At 43.3% G+C, this 27,989-nt stretch overlaps 1 protein-coding gene across 1 annotated transcript; it reads left to right on the top strand.

Annotated features, from left to right (window-relative positions):
* Window positions 1–16,840, top strand: LOC308693355 (uncharacterized protein). The gene is made up of 4 exons (XM_081370207.1): window positions 1–142; window positions 14,103–14,351; window positions 14,856–15,817; window positions 16,309–16,840. Exons 2-3 carry the CDS (start codon window positions 14,267–14,269, stop codon window positions 15,785–15,787), a joined length of 1,017 nt encoding a protein of 338 aa, XP_081226333.1. The 5' UTR covers window positions 1–142; window positions 14,103–14,266; the 3' UTR covers window positions 15,788–15,817; window positions 16,309–16,840.
* Window positions 16,841–27,989: the final 11,149 nt, after the last annotated feature.

Raw genomic sequence — 27,989 nt, 5'->3', positions numbered from 1 at the left:
GATGCACAGAAGCGCGCGAGAGACGAGAGGAGCCGAGCTGAAACTTTCACCAGTTGAAGCTGAAAGTGACGCTGTTAACGATCGTGAATGAAGGACAAATGTGGAATATTTTCTTCGGATGCCGTATATTTCCAGTCTGCAGGTGAGAGATGTTACAAGATTAGAGTTTAACATTAACCAGCTCCTCGAGTTTGTGTGTTTATGTGCCAATGTAATGAAATGCGTTGTGTGACTTGGTTTTTTATTATTAGAGTGTAATAATATGTTGGTAGAGTGTTTTCACAGACTCTGTTTAGGGCTCTAGACTAACCGTTTTTACTAGGAACGCTGTTGTAGCCCATAACCAGTGCCGCTGCTAGCCAAAACAGAACACAATGTTCTGCTGGCTTCTCATGATTTTCTCTCCATTTGAGAGCGTTTTGAATTGTAGGCTACTATGAAACGCCCTGCCATCTAGTCCCCTTGGAAAATTAAAATCTGATGGGACTTTAAATGGGCCTCTTTGTACTATTTCAACACAATACGCGTCTAAAACCTGTGACGGCCAAAGAGCAGGATCAGTTGGACGGGGCACACAGGTCTCTACATTGTATATAAACATAACATAAACGAGGGAAAAAATAGATATTAGGGAGTGAAAATAGCTATTAAAGTGGTCCTCAGCAACCACCTACTGGTTACAATGGTAATTTAATATTTTTATTTTTAAATAAGCGTCAGTTTTCCTAAACCTTGAAACTTTTAGTTTTGTAAATGGGGACTGTCTTTAAGGTTGAACAAAAACAACAACAACAACAAAAAAAACATTTAAATATGATATTATTAGGTTTGGGAATCGTAAGAAATATTCCGGTTCCGGTTCCCATTCAATAAAAAAATATTAAAACAAATAATAAAAAATAGTAGTAAGGGAAAAATCCACAATCCTTTTTGTGTTTATTTCTTATACTTGTCAAATGAGTTTAACAGACTGGTAATGTCAACAAATTCAACATATTGTTAAGCAATTTTTGCAAAAAAAAAAAAAAAAAAAAGTTTTTCTGAAGGAAAATGACAATTTCTGCATTCTCTAGAATAATTTGGGACCTCTCCTAGCTTATTGTATCTCCAGCAGTGGAGAATCGTTTTAAAATCGTTTTGAATGAAGTAAAGTCTTTATGAATCAATATCATTGAATGATTGATTCATAAAGACTTTACTTGTTTCATTACTGGATAAATCAGCGTTCTAGTGGTTAATAAACAGAACTTGCATCTTGCGGAAGAACATTGTTGCCGGAGCTACTTCTCTCTATTTATGTCTGACGAGTCACGCTACTCCGCAGCGGCTGCGATCCCCCAGTCTAAAGTATAGTCCGAGTAAAAACGGTTATTGCAGGCTTAATATAATTAATTAATTAATAGTACTAATTAATAATTAATTAGTAGTAATTCTGGATAAGACAAAAACACGGTTTGAAAAAAGGCATTCATGATGCACTCATTCATTGTATACATTTAGTAAATTCTAAACAAAAAAAAGTTACAGACTGCATCTTTATGAATGTTTTGAAGCTTCAGATGTAGGCTAATCGATACACTCGTTATTTGAAGGCAGCAACTTTTAAAAGCCAGGTGATTTACTCTATTTTGGTTGCTACCGTAGACGTCAGTTTATACTCGAATTATAAGCGTTTATCTGAGTACTTCTGTGATCATTTGAATATTTGTAATAGAAATATTGATACTGTGTGATTTGTAAAGCTGTTTCATATTGACAACTGCCCTCTCTGGGTCAGCGACAGCGCAAACAGATTTGAATGTCCAGGGGTGAGGTTTTTGTAATTTAGGAATAAGAGCGTGGGTGTTTGAATCGAGATCTTTTAAAGATTAACTTAATAGTGCCTCTCTCTCTCTCTCTCTCTCTCTCTCTCTCTCTCTCTCTCTCTCTCTCTCTCTCTCTCTCTCTCTTTCTCTCTCTCTCTCTCTCTCTCTCTGCGTTGATATCTGACGCAAAACGTATTTGAGTAGCGCAAGGGCTTTTCAGTGCATTCATTAGGCTACTATTTTAATATGAGGTGAGACGTCGCTATTAAAGGATAAGCTCACAGCACTTCGCCCACACAGCGCTCCAGAACCGTTTTCGGAAACGAAACTTAGGAATTTCGCACAGTTACGGTATTTTTTCAAAAACACTACCGGTTCTGGATAAGAACCGGTTCTCGGTTCCCAACCCTAGATATTATAGTTTTGAAGTGCAAAAAAAGATGTGTAGTACTCGTAAGCATCTGACTATTGTCTGTCACAATACCATAGTTACAGTTAGTGTTACTACATTCAATCCATGGTGAATGTTGCTGATTTGTGAACTTAAAGCCTTCTATAACTTGTTCGTTCATCCTGGTTTCCACGTCAGCGCGGTTTGATCTGATATCTATGGTTTATAACAGAGAACGTTTCGGTTACTCACGTAACCTCTGTTCTCTCTAGAAGAGGGAACGAGTATTGCGTAGTTGCTTACGCTACGGGAAAGCCTTTCTTTCTCGAGATACTGAAGCCAAAAATTTTCCTTAATTTTTATAATCTTGTCAACGCAGTGCGGCAGCCTGCAGACCTAGGGCAAGCTTACTAGCGTGCCCATTGGCTGCCCTGCGGCAACTGCAGCAGCCTACCGCTGAGCCCTTGGCGTGACGTCACGACCAATGAGCGCGCTTGGCGCGCTTAATGCGTCACAGCCCGCGAAAAGGGGTGTGGCTTAGCGTATATAAACAGGGCTCGGAGGCTGCTTCTCTGGTTTCTGTCGCATGAAGCGAAATGAGCTCGTGGTGCGAGCACGGCGGGCTACGCAATACTCGTTCCCTCTTCTAGAGAGAACAGAGGTTACGTGAGTAACCGAAACGTTCTCTTACGAGAGGTTCTCTCGTATTGCGTAGTTGCTTACGCTACGGGAACGCCCTTGTCAACGCCGTGCGCGCCCAGCATCCACTGAATGAGTCCCAGGGAGAGCCCGGGGAACGTGATAGCAGAGAGCCGGGGGGCCCGAAGAGGGCTAGCGCCGTACATAAGCACACACTAGGGGGTTAGGAGCGGCACGGCCGGTCCGAACTGACAATTCCCTGCATAGTGCAGCTCAACCAGTAGAGCTAAATCACACAACGTAGCCCGCGCACAGATAGTGGGCTGGCATACGCGAGACTTAGACTGATAACACTTTCGCCTGCAAGGCGGGAACATCCAGGTTGTAAAACCTAACAAATGTGGAGGGGGAGGCCCAGCCTGCCGCTGCACAAATGTCATGAATGGGAATCCCGCTGGACCACGCCCACGACGAGGCCATGCCTCTGGTGGAGTGAGCTTGAATGCCCAATGGGCACTGCAGGTCTTTAGACGCATAAGCAGCAGCAATAGCGTCCACTATCCATCTGGACAGGCTGTGTTTCGAGGCGGCGAGACCCTTGGTGCGCCCGCCAAACGAAACAAAGAGCTGTTCCACCACTCGTTTGACTGAAGACAGTGCTATCAGAAAAACGGTTTTGAGCGTGAGGTATTTCATATCCACAGTTTCCAAGGGTTCGAAGGGATGCGCTTTCAGGGCCTCCAAGACCAGTGAAAGATCCCACATAGGAACCGAGGGGGGTCGCGGGGGGTTCATCCTCCTGGCTCCTCTAAGGAAGCGGATGACGAACTCGTTCCTTCCTAATGCGCGGCCCAGCTCTGAACAGAGAGCGCTGAAATGGCCGTGACATAGACTTTGAGCGTGGAGGGGGACCTGCCCGCGTCCAGTAACTCTTGAAGGAAACACAGTACTCGCGATACCCCACATGTCTGTGGATCGAGCCCCTTAGCAGTGCACCATCTGTTAAACACTGACCATTTCGACATGTAGAGCCGCCTCGTAGAGGGGGCTCTAGATTGTATGATCGTGTTCATGACCCCGTCTGGCAGATCAGCGTGTAATCGTTGAGGCTCCACGCATGCAGAGACAGCGCTCTGGATGAGGATGCCATATCGAGCCGCGGGCTTGAGAGAAAAGGTCTCTCTTCACCGGTATCGGCCAGGGGGCTGAGTCTGCCAGCTGTATTAGATCCGGGAACCAAGCTTGGTTCTCCCAGTATGGGGCTAAGAGGAGCACTGTGTGGCGCGCTTCCCTGATTCTCTTGATGACCTGAGGCAGCAGAGAGACCGGGGGAAAAGCATACAGCGGGCCGCTGGGCCGGGTCTGGGCCAGCGCGTCCTCGTTCTTCGAGAAGAACTCTGGGCAATGAGCGTTGTCTTTTGACGCAAAAAGGTCGACTTTCGCTTTGCCGAAACGGCGCCACAGTGACTGGACTGTTTGGGGGTGTTGAGACCACTCCCCAGGGGGAACGCTGTCCCTGGACAGTCTGTCGGGGCCCTCGTTCAGGTGGCCAGGCACATGCGCGGCTCTCAGCGAGCGCAGAGAGTGCTGAGCCCACACGAGGAGGCGTTCCGCCAGGGTGCAGAGCGTCTGATCTGACACCGCCCTGGCGATTCACATAGGCCACTACCGATGTATTGTCCGTGCGGACTAGAACATGGTGACCGTGGAGGAATGGGAGGAAGTGTTTGAGAGCTTTCTCGACCGCGAGCATCTCTAGACAGTTTATGTGTAGGAGATTCTCCTGGTCTGACCAGCGGCCATAGACCGGTCTGCCTTCGAAGAGCGCTCCCCAATCTAGGTTGGAAGCATCTGTCGAGACAACTTTCCGGTGTGAAATCACTCCCATAGTCACTCCTGTGTGATACCATTCGGCTGCCAGCCAGGGCTGCAGGGCTGAAAAGCAGCTCTGATTCACTCTGACTCGCAAGCCGCCGGCCGCCCAGGCTCGGTGGGGCACGCGCGCTTTCAGCCAGCGTTGAAGCGGGCGCATGCGCAGTAAGCCCAGCTGGAGCGCTGCTGCAGCTGAGGCAATATGCCCCAGGATACGCTGGAATGTCCTCAGCGGAACCCGGCTGCCTATTTGGAGGGATGCGGCGAGGAGGCGGATGCGGCGCGCGCTGCTCCGACAGTCTGGCCGTCATAGCCACAGAGTCCAGTTCTATTCCAAGAAGGAAATTGACTGACGGGGCGATAGCGAGCTCTTGGTCCAGTGACCGAGAGACCCAGATCCTCCAGATGGCTGAGAAGCGCTGTTCCGTGAGACACAAGTTCCGTCTCTGACAGCGCTAGAATAAGCCAATCGTCCAGATAATTCAGTATTCGCATTCCCTGTTTTCTCAGGGGAGCGAGAGCCGTGTCCATGCATTTCGTAATGTACGGGGTGCCAAAGACAGGCCGAAGGGCAGGATTGTGTACTGATATACTCGACCGTTGAAGGCGAATCTCAAGAATGGCCTGTGACGGGGAGTTATCTGGATCTGAAAATATGCGTCTTTTAGATCGAGAGAGATAAACCAGTCTCCTGGGCAAATCTGCGCGAGGATTTTTCTGGTTGTGATCATTTTGAACGGCCGTCTCATGAGGGCTTTGTTCAGATGTCTCAGATCTAAAATAGGTCTTAACGCTCCGTCCTTCTTGGGTACGAGGAAGTAGCGGCTGTAAAGGCTCGACTCGCTTAGAGAAGGATGAACCTGTTCTATAGCCCTTTTGCGCAGTAGCTTCGCTATTTCGGCTTGAAGCAGGTGCGCAGCTTCTGAACTCAACTCACTTTCGTCTCCGTCTGTGCTAGAAAGCGCGGAGGGCGACGAGAGAAATGAAGCGAATAGCCGTGTTTTATAGTACTCAGCACCCATTCTGACGCGCCCTGAATAGCTTCCCATGCTTCCGCATGCATAGCTAGGGGTCGAATGGTCTCTGGGTTCAGATCGCCGCGCTGCGCGGGATTGGGGAACCTGTATCAGAGAGGATGGAGCGCCGTGCGCGCCGCTGGTGCTCGAACACGGGGGCTGGTAAACAGTATTGGCCGGCTGAACAGCGTTCGGTAGCTCGGTCCCAGAGGATGGAGCGCGATTTGCTGACAAACACCCCTGGCGCGAAAGCGGCGTGGGGATTGTAATGTCTAAAAGTGAGTGCGCGTGCACCTGAGCGGGCGCAGAGTTTACACTTATGACACGGCCAGAGTTTGGGAGCTTAGAGGGTGTGCGACCCGAGGTAACTGAATGGCAGAGCGAGCAGCGGGTAGGTGTGAGCACAAAGTTGTGGGCACATTTACTACACTTAGTACTCGAGCGGCTTGTGTCCGCTTTATGAGAGAGCGCTCTATGCGCGTTACCATGGGGACCATGTTTGTGTGAAGCAGTGAGCACATGGGTGTGGGCACATTTTCTACACTTATAACACCCTCGGCTTGAGCCGCTGTTGCCCGGGGTAACCGAGTGGCAGAGCGAGTTACAGGTAGATGTGAGCACAGAGTTGTGGGCACATTTACTACACTTATTACTCGAGCGGCGTGTGACCGCTTTATGAGAGAGCGCTCTGAACGCGTTACCATGGGGACCGTGTTTGTGTGTAGCAGTGAGCACATGGGAGTGGGCACATTTTCTACACTTGTAACACCATCGGCGTTATAGAGCAAATGCTTGATGGCTCATATGTTTAGACGCTCATAAATACTCAAGCACCATCCTGTGAGATGCGGGTTCGCTTTCTGTATGTAAGAAAGCTGGCCGCGAGCTCGGAGAAGACAGCAGAAAAAATATTTTCTGCCGCCAGAGCCGGATTTGAACACGGTTCTCCAGTGCAGAAGCGTAAAATTCTGCCACTGAGCCACAGGGGCACACATGAGCTTCCAGTTGGTGCGAGCATATGACCGAGCGTCGTGTTTCGGCGTTTGTTTGCAGGCGCGCGTGTATTAAAACAGGCCCGTTTACTGCAGCATTAGTATTTCCAGCCGCCTAACTTAGAGGGGACTGAGAAATATGTATCCCGTGAGATGCGGGTTTGCTTTCTGTATGTAAGAAAGCTGGCCGCGAGCTCGGAGAAGCAAGCAGAAAAAAGTTTTTTCTGCTGCCAGAGCCGGATTCGAACACGGGTCTCTGGTGCGGAAGCCTAATGTTCTGCCACTGAGCCACAGGGGCACACATGATCTTCCGGTCAGTGCGAGCATATGACCGAGCGTCGTGTTTCGTTTCGGCGTTTGTTTGCAGGCGCGCGTGTATTAAAACAGGCCCGTTTACTGCAGTATTAGTATTTCCAGCCGCCTGAACTTAGAGGGGACTGAGAAATATGTATCCCGTGAGATGCGGGTTTGCTTTCTGTGTGTAAGAAAGCTGGCCGCGAGCTCGAGAGAAGCAAGCAGAAAAAAGTTTTTCTGCTGCCAGAGCCGGATTCGAACACGGGTCTCTGGTGCGGAAGTCTAATGTTCTGCCACTGAGCCACATGGGCACACATGAGCTTCCAGTCAGTGCGAGCATATGACCGAGCGTTTGTTTGCAGGCGCGCGTGTATTACAACAGGCTCGTTTACTGCAATAATAGTATTTCCAGCCGCCTGAACTTAGAGGGGACTGAGAAATATGCGAGGATTGGAGGAAGTCCGGCCTAAGCGGGACGAAAACACTCTCTCTTCCTCCTTTCGCCGGTGCTCGTGACGTCCGCTCTGATATCCCTTGAGAATGGCGCAGTTGCGCGGCTCGAACAAAGGGAGAGAGAGCGGGAAGATGTCATTATGTGCTGTGACATCGTTTGTTTGCAGGCGTGCGTGTATAACAGGCTCGTTTACTGCAATATAGATATTTCTAGTCGCCTGAGCTAGGAGGGGACTGAGAAATGTGTGAGAAACGGAGGTGGCCGGAGAGTGACGCGCGCGACCGAGACGCGGGGTAGCTTTCTTATAACGTAAAGGAAGCCAGCCCGTGATCGTCTACTTCTGACATCCCTTGTGAGCGGCGCCTTGACCGGCTCGAACAGAGGGGGAGAGGGCGTGCGTCATCCGGGGGGGGGGTAGCTTCCTTGTAACGTAAAGGAAGCTATAGCCCGTGACCGTCCGTTCTGACATCCCTTGTGAGCGGCGCCGTTTGCGCGGCTTGACAGAGGGGAGTAACCAGCTGGTCTGCTTCATCCCCTGAGGCGACGGCAGTGCGGGCAGAGGCCGGCCGCTGCGCGTCGGTGAAGGGCGGGGGAGAAGGAGAGAGCGAGGCTCGCGGGAGGGGCTCCGGCGAGCGCTCAGCTATAACCACCGGCTCGGAAGGCCTTTGAGAGCGGCGTTTTTCCTTACGTGGCCCGGAAGAGGCAGCCGGAGAAGGTGGAGGATCGTGAAACATGGCGAGTCGAGCCCGCAGGGTCGACATCGGCAAGTCCTCACACTGTTCGCAGCCGCCCGTGAAGGGCGCGGGCTGCGTGGTCGAAACCCAGGCAGAGAGCGCAGATCACGTGGCGGTCTCCGTCGCTGAGCGCGGCTCTGCACGAGCCACAGGATGAGCGAGGCATTTGCAACAACGCCTCGCGCTCTTTTAGATGCAAAGTGTGTCGCGGGGCGAACACACAAACACATACAACACAGAGCAGTAAAAGGATATATTCGCCGGATAGCGAAGCAGGCAGGGAAAGCTGAAGGCGGCGAAGGCGGCCGGCGTCCTCAGGCTGAGATCCTCGGCGTGCTGGTCGCTTGATTCGACGGCGGCTTCCTCAGAGAGCAGCGATGCGTAGAGCTTCGCTGAAAAGACAGAAATCAGAGAAGCAGCCTCCGAGCCCTGTTTATATACGCTAAGCCACACCCCTTTTCGCGGGCTGTGACGCATTAAGCGCGCCAAGCGCGCTCATTGGTCGTGACGTCACGCCAAGGGCTCAGCGGTAGGCTGCTGCAGTTGCCGCAGGGCAGCCAATGGGCACGCTAGTAAGCTTGCCCTAGGTCTGCAGGCTGCCGCACTGCATTGACAAGATTATAAAAATTAAGGAAAATTTTTGGCTTCAGTATCTCGAGAAAGAAAGGCTTTCCCGTAGCGTAAGCAACTACGCAATACGAGAGAACCTCTCGTAAGAGAACTCTGTGCCAAATCTGAATGGCAGACCACAGGCAGTAAGGATGGGCGGACATGTCTCAGCCTTACTCACTCTCAGCACTGGAGCTCCCCAGGGGTGTGTTCTGAGCCCCCTGCTGTACTCTTTGTACACCTACGACTGTGTGGCCACTACCAACTCCACCACCGTTATTAAGTTTGCTGACGACACTGTCGTGGTGGGCCTGATCACGAATAACGATGAGTCGGCCTACCTAGAGGAGATTGGAAATCTGGAGAGCTGGTGCCAGAGGAACAATCTCCTCCTGAACGTCAGCAAGACAAAGGAGCTGATAGTGGACTTTTGTACGAAGCAGGAGAGGAACTACCAGACCCCCGTCATCAACAGGAGCCCAGTGGAGAGAGTGGACAGCTTTCGATACCTCGGGGTATACATCACGCAGGACCTATCATGGTCCTGTCACATCTACACCGTGGTGAAAAAGGCCCGGCAGCGTCTCTACCATCTAAGACGCTTGAGAGACTTCAGACTGCCCTCTAGGGTGCTTAGGAATTTCTACTCCTGCACTATAGAGAGCATCCTGACGGGAAACATCACAACCTGGTTTGGAAACAGCACCACGCAGGACAGACGAGCTCTACAGAGGGTGGTGCGATCAGCTGAGCGCATCATCCGCGCCGAGCTCCCTGACCTGCATTCGATCTACAGCAAGCGGTGCTGGACCAAGGCCAGGAAGATAGTGAAGGACCTCAGCCATCCTAACAATGGACTGTTCTCTCTGCTGCGGTCTGGAAAGCGCTTCCGCTCCCTGAAGGCCAACACAGAGAGACTAAGGAGGAGCTTCTTCCCGCAGGCGATAAGGTCTCTCAACCATAACACAACACAGGACTGATAATATATTTTTGCAATATCCAACACTGACTGGGTATCCATGGCCACCCTGGATACATTCATGCACACTTTGCACTACATATTTATATTTATATTTATATTTTCATATTTTCATTTATATTTTCATGTTTATATTTTCATACTTTTTATATTTTCATATTTTTATCTTATGGACCACTGCACAAATATATCATATTTATCACATTTATATTTTCATCTATGGACCACTGCGCAAATCACTTTAAAATAAGATACCTATGAAGTCACTTTTTAAGCATATTTGCACACCAGAGCCATTTCAAACTTCTATACTTCTGTTTTTGACAAATTTTTATTTTTATATTTCTATATCTGTTATATTGATATTGTTTCTATGGTCAATTGCAGTCGTGTAAGCATTTCACTGCATATCGTACTGTGTATGATTGTGTATGTGACAAATAAAAATTTGAATTTTTTGAATTTTTGAATTGCTCCACGTCATTTATTTTTGTGGAAAGCCAGTGCAGGCCTGAGCGGCGGTCATATTTTGTACCGCCATGTGGTACATCTAGTTATGTGGCGAATTCAATGGATTTCTTCACTGGATCTCCCAGCGCTGTGTAGTAACTGTGTCGCGTGATCAAGTAGCTCTAAGATTTTCATCTTAGATAGATTATATAATCACATGCAAGACTTTTATTTGCTGATTTCTCTTCAGCTTTTAACAAGATGCAGCCTCATATTCTAATTGAGCTACTGGCCTCTTATTTTAATCTACTTGATCAGATTTTATTGTTGCTCTTTAATTTTTTGACAGACAGACTCCAGCAGGTATTGTGAATGGCCACATGTCCAGTATCCTTACTTCAAACACAGGGTCTCCGCACGCTGTGTCCTTTCTCCTTTGCTTTTTATTATGTACTATGATAGCTGCAGGACTTCCCAATTGGGTAGCTACCTTGTGAAATTTTCTGATGACACTGCCCTATTGTCACTTCTTCAGGGGGCCCAATCGGGCCATGAAAGTGCCTTATCACAATTTGTGAATTGGTGTGATGATAACTTCCTGGACCTTAATGTGACAAAAACTAAGGAGTTAATCATTGATTTTAGAAAGAACCATTTTAACCCAGAAGCCAGCATTATTCATGGCGAAAATGTTGAAATTGTAGAGACGTATAAGTACTTAGGAACCACGTTTGACTCAAACCTCAAGTTTGATAAAAACACAGAGTCTATCACTAAGCGGGGACAACAAAGAATCCACTTGATGCGGAAGCTAAATTCTTTCAATGTATCTCAAAGGATCTTATATTGTCTGGCCCCACGAATGAAACGAGCGAGCAGAGGATGTCTCCCGAGTGGCACCCCGTCAACCAAGGCGTGGCAAGCCGAAAGAGCGGCCACATAAACCTTGAGAGTGGTGGGGCATGTGCCTGTTGATAATTTTTCCTGCAGGAATTCCAGAACTGAAGCAACCTGGCAGACACCCCATTTGTTGGCATAACTTTTTCTAGTGGAGGAGGCCCTAGCACTTAGAATGGTCTCAATAACGGCAGGCGAAAGCCCAGTGTCCCTCAGTTGGTACCCATCAGGGGCCAAACATGAAGGTTCCACAGGTCGGGCCTGGGATGGAATATCATGCCCTCCGCCTGGGACAGAAGGTCCCTCCCTTCCGGAATCGCCCATGGCGAGCCATCGAGGAGAGATATTATCTCCGAGAACCATACTCTGTTCGGCCGGCTCTATCAGTAAGAGGCAAGACCCTTGTTGGCGAACTCTGGCTAGAACTCCCAGGAGTAGAGATACTGGAGGAAATGCATACAGGTGCATTTTGGGCCATGTGTGTGCCATCACGTCCAGACCTAGGGGGGCTGGGTGGCTCAGAGAGAAGTAGAGGGGACATTGCGCTGTCTGTTGGGAGGCGAAGAGGTCCTCCTCCGCTTCGTAAAATCTGATTCAGATCTGTTTTACTACTTCTGGGTGGAGTTTCCATTCCCCCATCTGTAGTTTCTGTCTGGACAGTAAATCCGCTCTCACATTTAGATACCCCAGACTGTAAATTGCCCTGAGTGACAGGAACTTTTCCTGGGCCCAGAGAAAAATCTGCCTCGCTATTCCTAACTTTTTTTGATGTCAAGTAACTTTACTCATGAGACACAGACATCTTCTAACTGTATACATACTGGGAACTATATTCTCAGAAGGCGACGCACTGCTACTTCTGCAGAGTGATTTACTCCAACTCTGAGCAAACTCTGCTCCTCACCACGGGGCTTCTCAGGTGCTGCGAGCAAATCACTCCGCCCAAGTAGCAGTTCTTCGCCTTCTGAGAATATAGTTCCCAGTATGTATATGGTTAGAAGATGTCTGTGTTTCATGTGACCTTGTTACTTGTACACGCTGACAATACAAATCACAACATGTAAATAGGAAAATGTTGCCGTTATTTTGTCACTTATTGGAAGCAGTATGCTAGCTTGAGCCGTTTACCTCCAGTCTTTGTGCTAAGCTAGGCTAGCGGTTGGTGCGTCAGACAGAGTTACAGCACGCACAGAGATGAGAAAGGTATGTATGGACTTATCTAACTCTGGGGGATACGGTGAATAAGCTAAAGTCCCAAAAAGTCGCCGTGTTCCTTTAAGACTGCTCCCCAGCCCATCAGGGCGGTGTCTGTCGTTAGCAATCTGCGACGACAAGGCGCCCCTAGAGTGGGACCCAAGGCGAGGAACCGGGGTCTGAGCCACAGAGTATACAAAGCCCTCAGCGCGTCACTCTTATTTGCTGAGATAAATCGTTCTCTGGACAGGAGAAAGAACACTTTTCTTGGTGTTGAGTCTCAACCCTATAGAAACTAGATGAGCTAACACAATGTCTCTGTGTTGAAGCGTCACCTTTTGCGATTGTGCTAGTAATAGCCAGTTGTTTATATAATTCAAAATGCGAATGCCCTGGAGTCTTAATGGAGCCAGTGCTGCATCCATGCATTTTGTGTACGTGCGGGGTGACAAGGCTAGGCTGAATGGATGAACCCGAAATTGGTATGCTTCGCCCCCGAAAGCGAACCTCAGGAACTTCCTGTGTTGTGGCAATATTTGTATGTGAAAATATGCGTCCTTCAGATCGATCTTGACGAACCAATCGTGATGTTGAATTTGCGACACGACGTCTTGACGGTTAACATCTTGAACTTGAGAGCTATGACTGTACGGTTCAAACCTTGAAGATCTAAGATTGGACGCAACCCCCCATCCTTCTTGGGAACCAGGAAGTATCTGCTGTAATAGCACGACTCCCTCTCTGGAAGAGGAACATGTTCTATGGCCTCTTTGCTCAGAAGAGTTTGAAGCTCTTGCAACAGTACATGCATCACGCCGTTGAAACGCGGAGGACGATAAATAAATTGGATTCTGTATCCTATCTGTACTGTGCTTGGGAGGTTGCTGAGCCTGACGAGCCTGTTTCCAATTTTTATCAGGGGGAGCGCGGCTCGCCACGCTCTGCTTTTTCACCTCCCTAGATCTTGAAGGACCGGGGAGAGGTTGGGTGGCCAATGGCCACTCCCCTTGAGTGCGGCGAGGAAGGAACTGAACAAACGCCTCCTCGTGTTTTTTAACCTCCCTGAACCTGGTGACGACTGTGTTGACCGAGTCGCCAAACAGGCCAGAGGGAGAAACCGTTGAGTCCAAAAGAAAGACACGGTCCTTATCCTTTATCCCTGTGAGGTTGAGCCACAGATGCCTCTCCGTGCTAACCAAAGCGGACATAGAACGGCTGATGGCACGGGCTGTTTGCTTAGTGGCAAGGAGAGACGGGTCCATGGCTCGGCGCAGTTCAGAGAACGCTTCCTCGTCTATCGTAGTACCCGCACTCAGGTCCTTCAAGAGGTCAGCCTGTAACACAGCCATTGTGTGCAGCACAGCACCAGCCTGACCTGCAGCTTGGTAAGCTTTACCCACGAGCGAAGATGTTATTCTACACGGCTTCGAGGGGAGGGGAGGTTTTTTAAGCAAAGATGCAGACCCAGGCGAGAGATAGCTCGCGAGCGTCTCTTCAACCTGGGGCATCTCCCCATACCTCGCGCCTTCGAATTCAAATTTCAAATTTCTTATGTTAGATTTCTGATTAGTTTAGATAAAAATATAACCTGTGCCCTGTTTCATCCTTATAATATTCTGGGTTACATAAAAATAAGCAACCTAGAGCTGTTTTATACACTACCAATATGCAACTTAAAATGCTCTATATTTGAACTAAATATATTTGAAGCATCATATGTGTTTGCTGTTTAAGTAATCCAGAATAAATTCAGTAACTTATGTTTGATTTTTCCAGATCTGGTCTTGTTAGCGTCAGTATCACACAGTGATCACAGTTCACACCGGCAGTGAAGCCCCTCCCACAACAATTCACCAATAAATACTGGGAATATTCCCATCATCCTACAAGAGAAGGACAAACTCCAGGAGTAGCAGCTGAAATCTGTGTGACTGTTAAAGATGGAGTTTATTAAAGAGGAGATTGAAGACATGAGTGATCCAGAACCATCCAGAATAAAACATGAAGATATTGAGGAACAAATAGGTTGGTGTCCATTCTTGATTCTTCATTGTTGTTTGCTTTGGTAGCTGTGAAATAATAATCAGTATATGAATGAAAAATTCTATAGAAATGCTTATACAATTTTAATCGTCATCTATGTACTTTTAATCATAATCTTGTAGGATATAACAGTTGTCAAACTCATTTTGATCATATTAACAAGAGAATGACAGAACTAAACTTTGGCACATCAAAGGTCTGATACTAGATCTCTGTTGCTTTCTGCTATTAACCCGTAAGCCCTGAGGGCGTTTTAGAGTTGTTTTTTCTGAGTGACATACACAAAACTAAAGACTCATAACTCCAAAACTATAGCAAGGAGAGTCAAAAGGTTGGAAGTGTTTGATAGAACACGTTATACATGTTTAGAAAATATACATTACATTACATTATATTTGCACATTCTCACCGCCGGCAATAAACTTTGGGTTTAAGGGGTTAAATCAGGGTTCACTTAAACTGATTCTAATTTTATGTTTATTTTAGATCGAATGGAAGTGAAAGAGGAAAGACAAGAACTGGAGAAAATTAAGGAGGAACATCACAACTTTAAAATTCAAGAAACAAAAGCCAAAAAGCGGCACTCCTGCTCTCAGTGTGGAAAGAGTTTTTCTCAAGCATCAGGTCTAAAACGACACCTGAAAGTTCATTCAGATGAGAAGCCTTATGTGTGTTTCTGTGGAAAGAGTTTTTCAAGACTGAACAGTTTTAAACTGCACCAGAAAACACATAATGAAGTGAAAGATCATGTGTGCGAGTGTGGGAAGAGCTTTACTACATCTCACAATCTGATACAGCATCAAAGAATTCACACTGGAGAAAAACCTTACAAGTGCTCATATTGTGACAAGAGTTTCACTCAGTCTGGAAACCTGAAAGAACATGAGCGATTTCATACTGGAGAGAAGCCGTACCACTGCACTCAGTGTGAGAAGAGTTTTTCTCAAGCATCAGGTCTCAGTGTTCATCTGCGTATTGATTCCGGAGAAAAACCATTTAACTGTGATCAGTGTGGTAATGATTTTATTTCATCATCAGATCTAAAACAACACCTGATAGTTCATTCAGGTGAGAAGCCTTATGTGTGTTCTCTCTGTGGAAAGAGTTTTTCAAGACTGGACAGTTTTAAACTGCACCAGAAAACACACAATGACGTGAGAGATCATGTGTGTTGTGACTGTGGGAAGAGCTTTACTACAGTTGGCCAACTGAAACGGCACCAAAGAATTCATACTGGAGAAAAACCTTACAAGTGCTCATATTGTGACAAGAGTTTCACTCAGTTGGGAACACTGAAAGTACATGAGCGACTTCATACTGGAGAGAAGCCGTACCACTGCACTCAGTGTGGAAAGAGTTTTAGACATTCATGTAGTTTTCACAGTCACATGAAGAAATATCATAAGTCAAGGGTTTGAAATTAACATCCGCCAACTCACCAAATGCAGGTAAAAATAACCTGTGGCGGGTAATGCTGTCAGATCACTAGCCAATTTGGCAGGTTTTTATGTTTACTCACTTTGCTGGGGAAGTTCGTGTAAGCCAAATCTGCACAGATTTAGCACAAATACTCAACTCGTGAGTCATCATGATATATTAAATACAGCGTATTGCACAGAATCTGCTCATATTTGGCTTACTTGAACACACACGTCACTACGTAACAAATAACAGTGCGCTTGTTAATTTGCATTGAAGCAATAGTGAAGATTAAAAAGCGTTTAGTTAACAGAAGACACATTGCTATTTTCCAACATCCTACATTTTTTTTAATGTTCTTTGTACTGTATTGATCTGTCCACCTAAAACACATTTTTGGTGAAAAGGATGAGGATGGGTTGAGTATTATGTTGAAATATTGTTTTGTTTATTTTTTTGTATAATTTTTTAGTCTATTTCTTACTCGTTTGATATTTCATTTGTGTTTCTTTTTTTATAGTTCGAAATAACGATTTCAATCAAGGATGACAGCGGAAGGGAGAAGATGGCTGGATGACAGGATTTTATTTGAATAAGAAATTAATGTATAAAATCCTAATTTTATTTTATATGTAAGCTGTGACGTAGTCAGTTTGGCTCTTTTCTTTTTCTTTTTTTGGCTAGTAGAAGTTATGTATTTAGATAGTGTATTTGCTTCGTATCAGGGACGAAAAGTGACTTAAAGTACACATGAAATCAAAATTGGCCATTAACTTTATTTGCGCAAATTGTTAGTTTTGTGGTGAACAATTCATCCATGCAAGTCAATCCATCCATACAAAATAAATTTGTACATATAAAATATAAAATAATTGTACATATACGTATAAAATGCACATTAAGCCAACTACAAATTTATAATTAAAAACATTAATGAAAACTACATAGAACACACACACACACACAAAAAGCATTTTCTGCATTTCCCCACTCTCTATCTCTAAACTTTACCATGAAATATGATTAAAATCCTTCAGAAATCTTTTTTTTTTTGCATTGTTGTGTGACTTTATATCCAATCTATGATTTAAAATGTTGTTGTTTTTTTCATGAGAATTTTTATATATATATATATATATATATATATATATATATATATAATATTTTAGATAAAATGCACATTTTACTCATGTCCCCGGGTTTTCACTCAATCCCTTGTTAGTCAGGGGGCCAAAACTGATATTAAAACTTTGTCGGACACTTTTTGGTACAAGTATACAACCTATCCAGTATTAATATTTATCCCCTCAACATGTGTTCTAGCCAGGTTGTCAGCTTAGAAAATGTTTTTTTGTCCATTTTAACACTATATTCTTAAAAGTGGTAAAAGCGGATTTTTTTCCCCAAAGTGCTTCCATTTTCTTCCATGTTACCTATTGTAATTTTGGGCAAATGTGCAATATAATCCAACTTATGTGCAAGCATGATCATTAAAAAATAATAATCAATAAATACCACAAGAGTATCACACCACAAGGGGCACTGTTGTGTCAGCACAGCTGTGATTTGGCAGTAGATTGAGGCAGCAGATCCAGAGAAGATGATCACAGCAGGTGTCAACAGTACAGTCTGAACAAAACTTTATAAAGGAGTGAATCACACAATCACACAACAGATTAACTTGATCTATTTGTCAACACAAACATTTATCTCAAGATTCTACCATTCTACCATCAAATGTTGCCAGAAACAGGTAAGCTAAACTGTTTTCCAACTAGCTATATACTTACCAGACATACACTCACCTAAAGGATTATTAGGAACACCATACTAATACTGTGTTTGACCCCCTTTCGCCTTCAGAACTGCCTTAATTCTACGTGGCATTGATTCAACAAGGTGCTGAAAGCATTCTTTAGTAAGGGTGTCACGATTCTCCAAATCCTCGATTCGATTACATTTTCTATTCTAAAGTCACGGTTCGATTCGATTCTTGATTTAAAAAAAATAAATTGAAAGCACAAGCTATGCCATTTTAAGACTTTTATGCAATATAATAATATCTGACCTTTGTTTGCAATACCACACACTACATTGTCAAATTTAAAACGTTTATTAACAACATAATGTAACAATAACTTATATCTTCAGTCAATTGGAAACTTAAACAATATAACCTATTACCTGGCTATTATAGTCCCGGGGCTCCCTGGACTCCTCAGAGCAGTCACAGGCGAATAGCATGGCGTTTTAAATTGGGTTCCCACAGCGTTTGCAACGCAGAACGAGAGAACGTTCTCGTAAGGGAACGTAGGCTACTTGGTTACTTGCGTAACCTCGGTTCCCTTAGAGATAAGGGAACGAGTACTGCTTTGCCTTGCCGTGCTATTTCGCTCATATCAGGTACTTCGCTTCAGTCGATTTAAACCTAAAATCCTTTGGCGAGTTTTTTGTGAATTATACTCTCCAGCCACGTCCAAATTGGCGCGCTCGAGGTTGGCAGGGCGCCATGCGCTCTCATTGGACCGTACGCCACTGCTAACTCGCCATAGGTTCGTGCAGTTGCCGCAGCACAGACAATCAGCTCGCTCAGATGAGCTATGATGCTCTCGCTGTGCAGCTGCAATGTGTTTTAAAATAAAGGCTTCAATATTCTCGAGAAAAGGAGTTTTACCTATTACAGGCAAGCCGAGCTGCCGTGACATGGGGGCGTGGCAGCATCGACGATTCCATTTTTTGTAATCGAGATTGAGCATTAATTTCGATCGATTTCGATTTAAAATCGAAATTGTGACACCCTTATTTTTTAGAAATGTTGGCCCATATTGATAGGATAGCATCTTGCAGTTGATGGAGATTTGTGGGATGCACATCCAGGGCACGAAGCTCCCGTTCCACCACATCCCAAAGATGCTCTATTGGGTTGAGATCTGGTGACTGTGGGGGCCATTTTAGTACAGTGAACTCATTGTTCAAGAAACCAATTTGAAATGATTCGAGCTTTGTGACATTGTGCATTATCCTGCTGGAAGTAGCCATCAGAGGATGGGTACATGGTGGTCATAAAGGGATGGACATGGTCAGAAACAATGCTCAGGTAGGCCATAGCATTTAAACGATGCCCAATTGACACTAAGGGGCCTAAAGTGTGCCAAGAAAACATCCCCCACACCATTACACCACCACCACCACCAGCCTGCACAGTGGCATGATGGATCCATGTTCTCATTCTGTTTACGCCAAATTCTGACTCTACCATCTGAATGTCTCAACAGAAATCGAGACTCATCAGACCAGGCAACATTTTTCCAGTCTTCAACTGTCCAATTTTGGTGAGCTTGTGCAAATTGTAGCCTCTTTTTCCTATTTGTAGTGGAGATGAGTGGTACCCAGTGGGGTCTTCTGCTGTTGTAGCCCATCCGCCTCAAGGTTGTGCGTGTTGTGGCTTCACAAATGCTTTGCTGCATACCTCGGTTGTAACGAGTGGTTATTTCAGTTGCTCTTCTATCAGCTTGAATCAGTCGGCCCATTCTCCTCTGACCTCGAGCATCAACAAGGCATTTTCGCCCACAGGACTGCCGCATACTGGATGTTTTTCCCTTTTCACACCATTCTTTGTAAACCCTAGAAATGGTTGTGCGTGAAAATCCCAGTAACTGAGCAGATTGTGAAATACTCAGACCGGCCCGTCTGGCACCAACAACCATGCCACACTCAAAATTGCTTAAATCACCTTTCTTTCCCATTCTGACATTCAGTTTGGAGTTCAGGAGATTGTCTTGACCAGGACCACACCCCTAAATGCATTGAAGCAACTGCCATGTGATTGGTTGATTAGATAATTGCATTAATAAGAAATTGAACAGGTGTTCCTAATAATCCTTTAGGTGAGTGTATAGCTAGGCTAATTTACTTTCATAATTACTAGCTTACTTACTAATAGGTAAATTAAGTTTTGTGCAGATGTGTAATGGAAATATTGTTTTTAATTTATTTGCTGCACAGCAGCCTATTTTACAGTCTGCTATAGCTAAAAGCGTTAATAAGTTTGTTAGATAGCAAAGCCCTCAGTTTATGTCAGAGGACATTGTAGTGATCCACTCAGAAACCAATCAGACTAGTGTAGTGAAAAATGAATTTGACTTCAGGTGAGATAACATGGATCCAGAGGAAGCTGTAAGCCTAGCGTCCAAAGAAAAACAAATAGGAAGAGATATTGATTGGGAACAATGTTTCATTTGTCAAGACAAATATGGAAAATACAGCCAAGATAAAGCCCTTTGATTGAAGTGATTTTTCAGGAAGTTGTGTCTTTGTGCTCTTTCTGGAGATTATTGTAGTATAATATTGTGCAATATTTTTGCAATATAATCAACACACACCATTATTTGCATTGTGCTTAGCTTGACCTTGCTTATTCAATCCATTCAGTCTCAAAGGGATGAGACTGACAACCTGAGAGCCAACCTCTGCTAACCTGAGAGCCACTGCTTTGATGGGGAAAAACATACCTTTGCCATACGACTATTACATAGTTATTACTACTAACTAGTTACTAACCCCTAACCCTAAAGAAGTGAGAGAGCAGTTTTGTTAGGATGGAATTAATAACTATAGTGATATGTGAATGTAATATAATTTGTGTTACAACCTGGTACACTAATTAAGTCAAATAGCACCACAGACCATCATCTACAGTTCTAAATTTCCGCCTTGACATTAAAGTATTATAACTTGTGCAGCATTGCACTGTCTCTCCCTACAAGCTTTAAACTTGGCTTGACTCATTCCCATAGATATGGGTACTGATTGATAGAGGTTTTGGGATACTAGGTTATGTTTCCAAGCTGATATTCACTTCGAAAACTGGTTCTCTTTAGGCGGAGATAGTTTTTTTCATGTTCTAGTTCTGTTGTCTCTTACACTGTACAATAAATGTTCATTCTGACACTTCGGCAGACATCCCATGAGTGTTGGCTTTCATTTGATACCATTTTTATGAATATGGTCCTTGTGGTTGTGGAGATATTCAACATTTACTGTTGGCATGTCGTGTTGAGCAGGAAACCAAAAAATTGGCCTGAAATTGCTTGTACAAGAAGCACAAAAAAAAAAATTCAGCTTGACAACCACCCTAATATCTTACCTATGGGTGTCTTCGAACTAAAAAAATTGGGTGACAGCTTGTACCAAAACATGTCCGCAAAAGTCTTAACGGAAGCCCTTTTCAGAATTGGCCCCCTGACTATGTTAGGATGACTAAAAGTTCAGCGGTCTAGCTCATCAATGTCAAAATGATTAAAGAAGTGAACGAATGCCTGGTAAAATGTAAGTAGATACACATTTAATATTTGACTGTTTTACAATAGAAATGTTCAACTACCGACAGTATCCGGTGATGCAAATTACTCAACTTTTTTTATTTTTTTATCAAATTTTCCTTTTTGAATTGAAAATATGCAATAATATCCTTGATTCATTTAGAGAGAATGCATGCATAATTAAAAATAAAATATTATTTGCAAATAGTTACAATTATTTCACTAATACAATAAGGTTTTCTTTTTCTTTATTCCCTTAAATTGCTTTTATAATGAATTAATTTCTTTAAATAAAAATACCCAATTTTAGTTTGGGCTAAAGCCCTGAATATCCACTGACCTTAGAACCGCCCCTGGTTAAATATATGTGGTATTAGATTCAATGTTGAAAAAAGATTTTAAAAAAGGTTTCATTTTGAAGAGTTACAACAAGCAAATTTCACCCATTCGGTGGAATGACCCATTCCGTTTCTCTTGGAAATACGTCACAACACTGAAATAAAGTCGGTTGCAACTTTCGGTTCACGGGGACTTTCAGAATATGCGTCCCAGGGGTATATTTTGTAAAGTTTATAATTTGTAAAGTTTAATTACAAGGCATGGACTGGTAACTCTCTTTAGAGGTAGATTGCATTGAATTTACTTTATAAAAATCCCTTCAGACCCTTCAGGGATTAATCAAAGCTTATATTGATTAATCACACTGCAAGACCACATGCATTTTTTTCCAAAATGCCAAAGAACAAGGACAGAACGTTACTTTCTTCGGTTTTCGAGACATCATCTGGAGCTGATTCTTCCCCAAATACTCCAACAGGTAGTCCTCTTACAAAAGAAGCATGTCAGGAAGAAGACCTCAAAGTATCTAATGCCGATATACTTTGTGCTGTCAATGCTCTTAATGATCGCTTTTCATCGACGGAACAACAAATTGCCCAGAACTCGGTCGCTATAGTTAATCTCTCAAAGACAACTGACTTTGTGGCCGAGGAGATGAAATCTCTATCTGCAAGGGTCAAGACTAACGAGAACAAGGTATCGCAGATTGAGCAGGTGGTCCGGACGGTTCAAGGCAAGTGCGATCAAGCCGAGATCTACAGTAGGAGATGGAATTTGAGGCTAAATAATGAGAGAAACAGATGGAGAAAATATAAGAATCAAAGTGCTCGAAATCCTAAGCAGAATGACAACAGAGGAAGCTGCTATGGCCAAGGGTAAAGCTGGCGAGAGAAGAGGGGAAGAGAGCTTACTTTCGTGGAGCAGATGCCTTTATTAGCCGCTTTCCGACCGGAGGAACCTTTTCACAGTTCCTAGAACTATTGGCTAAAGTACCCGGATGTCGGCGTGTTCGCACCGCAGGAACTAGGAACGATTTTAGTTCTAGGAACTCCATTTGTAGGAACTAATTTAGCTCCTACTTCAGAGTAGGGTCTAAACCAGCACTATAGGAACTATCCGTGACGTTAGTGTGCGCTAATTGACCGAACGCACGCGGAACACCAGCACCCGCCATTTTTAAAACAGCTAGAATGTAAACACACAGATTATAGCCTATATATTTACTCCATAAACTAACTATACAAACATGGAAAACAGTGATAGATGGGTCTCTAAACCTTAAATGCTGAAGAGAAAATCCAACGCAACTTTGAGTGGACCAAGCCAAACATGATTATGTAGGCTAATAACCTTCTAATAAGATATTAAACAGTACTGTTAGACAGATCGCTAACTAATAAACACAGAGAATGCGAGCATTGTTTGCTCTGGCGTCTCAGCGCCGTCAAAATAAAAGTCACCGTGCTTGTGTCACTCCCTTAAGCCCTCCTACCAGTTCCTATGGCCACTTGGCCAGTGCGAACGCAAACAGCAAAACCGAGTTTGGGGGAGAGTAGTTCTTAGAACTGTTTAGAAGTGGACAGTTCCTAGAACAACTGTCCAACTGTCTGTTGATGACTATCAAGATGAGTATTAACTGAGAAGGAGGCATTGACTATGCTGGGTAGACAGTTTGAGCTGAAAGCTTGTGCTCAGTCTGCAAACCAAATTGCGTTCGTCCAGGTGATGCGACTCCTCCGAGTTTGGAGTGGATCAATACCGACTGGTTTGTGAATTCTGTTGTTTCAGGGTTCTTTATAACATTGTTCTGACATCCAAATAAGATGTTTCTGTCTGATTTTGTTTTTAGTCGTTTAAAGATTGTTTGTCTTAATGTAAGGGGTTTACGAGACAGCACTAAAAGGAAGTCTATGTCCATTTTTGTTAGGCGTACAAATGCAAATATAATTTTTTTACAAGAGACTCATTCGTGCGAATCTGATGTTAAATGGTGGCGTTCTCAGTGGGGCGATCAAATCTTCTTTTCTCATGGTTCTCATCATTCGGCAGGTGTCGCTACTCTTCTAAATAAATTTAAAGGTGACGTACTGGAATCCGTTTGCTCAAAAGAAGGTAGATGGTTACTTACAGTTGTTAAATTGGATAACTCTGTATTTGTTTTAGGAAATTTTTATGGTCATAATTCTGCAGTCCAAACCAAAAATATGTCTACGGAGGCCATTCATTCTATATCAGTACTGATGGGGAAATATCAAGGTGCCTTTTTGATAATGGGTGGTGATTTTAATGATGGCCCAGATGATTCTTTAGATCGTTTCCCACCTCATATGCTTTCTACTTCAAAATTTAAATTTACTACTGCTTTATGTACCCATCTTTCTTTAGTGGATATTTGGAGATTCTTGAAATTTAATGAAAACTGTTATTCTTGGAGTAACTCCTCTAGATCTTTACAATCAATGATTGATCTATGGTTAATCAACCCAGGATCTGTCCAATATGTTATTGATGTTACATTTAAACTCAAAATAGTAAGTTATTACAGGGGATGCTAATCTGAACTCAAAATAGTAAGCTTTTACAGACTTCAAAGTTCCAGTAACTTGAATTAAAAAAATTTAGTTGTCAGAACATGAAAAACTTAGCTGACGCAACTTGATAATTGTAGTTCTTCAAAACTTAAATTAAGTTGATATATTCAACTCAAAAATGCTGTGCAGTCAGTTGCCTTGAAAATTTGAGTTGAACTCATTTTTTCTTTTTTACAGTGAATCTGAACTCAAAGTAGTAAGCTTTTACAGACTTGAAAGTTTCAGTAACTTGAATTAAAAAAACTTAGTTGTCAGAACTTGAAAAACTTAGCTGACGCAACTTAAAGGGATACTTCAGGATTTAGCATTAAGCTTTATATTAGTAGAAAACCTGTAGTATTTTCGAATTACCGTGCTTTCCACCCTCATATCCCCCTGAGAGGAGAGATTTCTGTATTTTTTGTCTGGAAAAAATCCTCCGATCACGCAAAAATCGTCATTTTGCGTCATCAGAGGATTTTCTGGCCAGAGGTTAAAGACTACAGCCAGTAGGAGGAGCTGTTCCGCATGTGTTCAGCCCGCCCATCGAGGGTGGGATCTCACTCACATATTGTACACACAGTCAGCCGTCTTTCTTTGGAAGCTAAGCTTGTTCTGTGAAGAAAGCTGAGTAGTAGGGGTTACCATCCTCCTTTTCCCGGACTTGTCCGGCGGGCGAGATCGTTCAAAATGTCCGGGATTCAGCTTTTGCTTTCTGCGGTCGCCATTCATTGTTTACATGCACACCTCTTGTTTCAATCTAACTGAATTCATTCCGATCGGTGAATCTGAATGTAGTGTTTACATGAACGCTAAACAAGTGATCGGTTGATGTGCGTTTTAACATTGCTAAGAAAATTCCCGCTCCTCCGTGAGAGATACGAGATCGGTGCGTCTCAGTAATCACGCCACCGGCCTCGCGCTGTTCTCCCGCGGCCGTCAGCCTCGTCCTGCTCGCCACAGTAAACATAATGAATGGCGACTGTAGAACGCAAAAGCCGAATCCCGGACATTTTGGGCGATCTCGAAATCCCAGGCAGACTCGTCACGGAGACTCACTGGTAGCCTAACCTTGTTGTTTTCAACTGCGCTCTCTAACCGGTAGGCGTGGCCTCCTAGGGCAGCGAAGCAAGTGCATTCTGGGAGTTGTTGTCTTTCATCCACATAAGCCAAAAATTCATTTTCTGGCATTTCTCAGTCTAGAAAGCTCCAAATTAAAAAATTTCTTAACATTTCTTCTACATAAATGACATATTTTAAATACACATTCATCTTTCCAGAGGTGAAGTATCCCTTTAATAATTTTAGTTCTTCAAAACTTAAAAAATTAAGTTGATACCTTCAATTAAAAAATTCTGTGCAGTCGGTTGCCTTGAAAATTTGAGTTGAACTAACTTTTTCTTTTTTATAGCAATTTGCTCAGTAATGAAGGGTTTGTAACCCAGGTTCGAAAAGTAGCACAAATAATTTTTGGAAATAAGCAAATGTCACATGTTAAGAAAGGGGAATTATTTAAGTTTAAAGTTAGGCAGTCGGCTGTTTACTTTAGTAAGCAAGTAAAAAGATTATTTGAATAAGGAAAAGGCACTTATGACAGAATTAGGCTTTCTTTTGAAAAAATTTTATCTTACAGAAGATGAAAAAGTCAGATTGGAGACAATAAAAACTCAAATTGATCAGATATATTTTAATACAGCAAAAGGGGCATTCATTCGTTCTAGAGCCAAGTGGTTAGAAAAGGGGGAAAAGAAGTTATTTTTTTTCACTAGAAAAACGAAATTATAAAAGACAAATGATCTCCTCTCTTAAAATTAATGATGTTCTCACTTCAAACCCAAAATTGATTACAAATTATGTGGAATCTTTCTATATGCATCTGTATTTGAAATTGATAAATGTTCCGACTTTTTTGAGTCTGTTAAGCAATTTGTCTCACCTATTTCTATTCAATTTCGTGACCTTTGTGATGAAGAAAACAAAAGATAGTTACAGCTATGCGTTCAATGAAAAAAAAAATCGCCAGGCACAGATGGTCTTTCAGTTGAATTTTATCTTTACATCCAAACACTTCTAAACGATTCCCCAGAGGAGTGCGTCAAGGTTGTCCTATAGTTCTTTTCTTTTTCCTCATTGTAGTTGAGTTTCTCTCCTTAAAAGTCTTGAATTCTCCAAATATTCAAGGACTTACCATCTTACCGGGAAAAAAATAATGTGCCTTTATGAATCTAAAGAAAAACTTTTATGTAATATCCCAGTAAAAAATAAGATTAAGTATTTAGGAATAAGTGTAACAAAAGATATAGCGGAGAGACAAGAATTAAATGTTTCCCCCAAACTTAAAAAAACTCAAAACATCTTTAATAACATGGCTTCAAAGAGACTTGACTATTATAGGCCTATTAACCAAAGCAGAAGGGGTATCTAGATTTGTTTATCCAGCTTTATCTCTTTCTGTTCAAGATTCAATTTGTAAACAAATCAATGAGTTATTTACAAAATTTGTTTGGAGAAATAAACATCATCATTTAAGAAAGGAGGTTCTTCAGGGTCCAAGAAATGAAGGTGGTTTTGAGCTTTTGGATTTTTTCGATTTAAATTATACTTTTAAAAGTAAAATGGCTCCGAAACTGTCTTCTTAAATCAGACTCGATTTGTTTTTTTATTCCATATAATATTTTTAAAAAGATTGGAGGTTTAATTTTTTTGTTATTATGTGATTATTCTATTAGCAAACTGCCTATGACATTATCCAACTTCTACCAACAAGCTCTTAAAGGAGACATATCATGCTTTTAAATTGTTCCTTTTTACATATACATCATACATTTGTGGTCTATATAAAGCGGAACTGCAATGCTTGGGTCTGAATTCCTCATTATTATAGCTCTACGGGCCCCTTTTTTATCCCTTTTCTGAGGTGCTTCTGACAGCAACTCGTTTTGGTGCGGTCTCTTTAAATACAATTGAGACACTTCATATCCCGCCCCCTCTCCAGGTTGCAGAGGTTCAACTCCACCCCGTTCGGCCATTTTTGTAGTCTGATATCAGAGATAGGATTATCTAGCGGCACAGAAACTTTTTATTCACACGTTATTAACAAAATGTCAACAACGGAAGACTTGTCCAGCCAGCCTTAGATGTTCGAGCCAGAGTCGGAGCCGGATCGAGATGAAAATGAAGACGACGAACCTGCAGAACAACGTCTTCATATTGGATGTATTGCAATGGTGTGTTACTGTATTTACACATGAAACTTTGGTCTTGCGACATTTTACCACCGTGTCGATTTATTTTGATTAATATGTGCAAGGGAGAGAGAGCTAGACAGCATCTAGTTTGGAGACGGTGTCTTGTTTACACTTTCGCCTGGCTCCGAGAGAGAGTGCGAGCGCGCGCGAGACCGAGTCTCTCTCTCTCTGCTCGTTCTTTCAGTTAAACATGCGCCACAAGCGCGGCAGTTCATCTACAATAGACGGTGTAATGAAGCGTGTGGGTTACTACATCCAACAACCGAACATTTTAACTTACCCTCTCGTAACTTCTGCATCCTTTAGCTTGGACTACAAAATTGCAGCGAGAAATAATAATGGCAGATCGCTCGAAGTATTGGGCTGGAAGTCAATGTCCTTATTTGGCAGTTCCGCTGCAAATACTGTGACGTGATAGTTCACAAAACGTCATAGATAACAGAAAAATCGGAACAGGTTGAAAAATATGACCAAAACAGAATATAAAGATATCAACGAAGCACCTGAAGAGAATAATTTCATATTTTCTGTACTTCTAAACACTCCAAATATACAACAAAATGCATTTAAGGGCTAAAAAAGTGCATTTAGCATGATATGTCCCCTTTAAGGCCTGGAAGTTATGTTACGTACATAACTTTTCCCCACATAAAGCAACCTTGTGGAATAATGCTTATATTACTGTAAACCAGAAATCTCTTTATTTACAGAGTTGGAAAGATA

The sequence above is a fragment of the Scardinius erythrophthalmus genome (genome assembly GCF_964197995.2).
Source record: "Scardinius erythrophthalmus genome assembly, chromosome: 7".
In the NCBI taxonomy this organism is placed as follows: domain Eukaryota; kingdom Metazoa; phylum Chordata; class Actinopteri; order Cypriniformes; family Leuciscidae; genus Scardinius; species Scardinius erythrophthalmus.
This window is presented reverse-complemented; position numbering and strand designations above follow the sequence as displayed.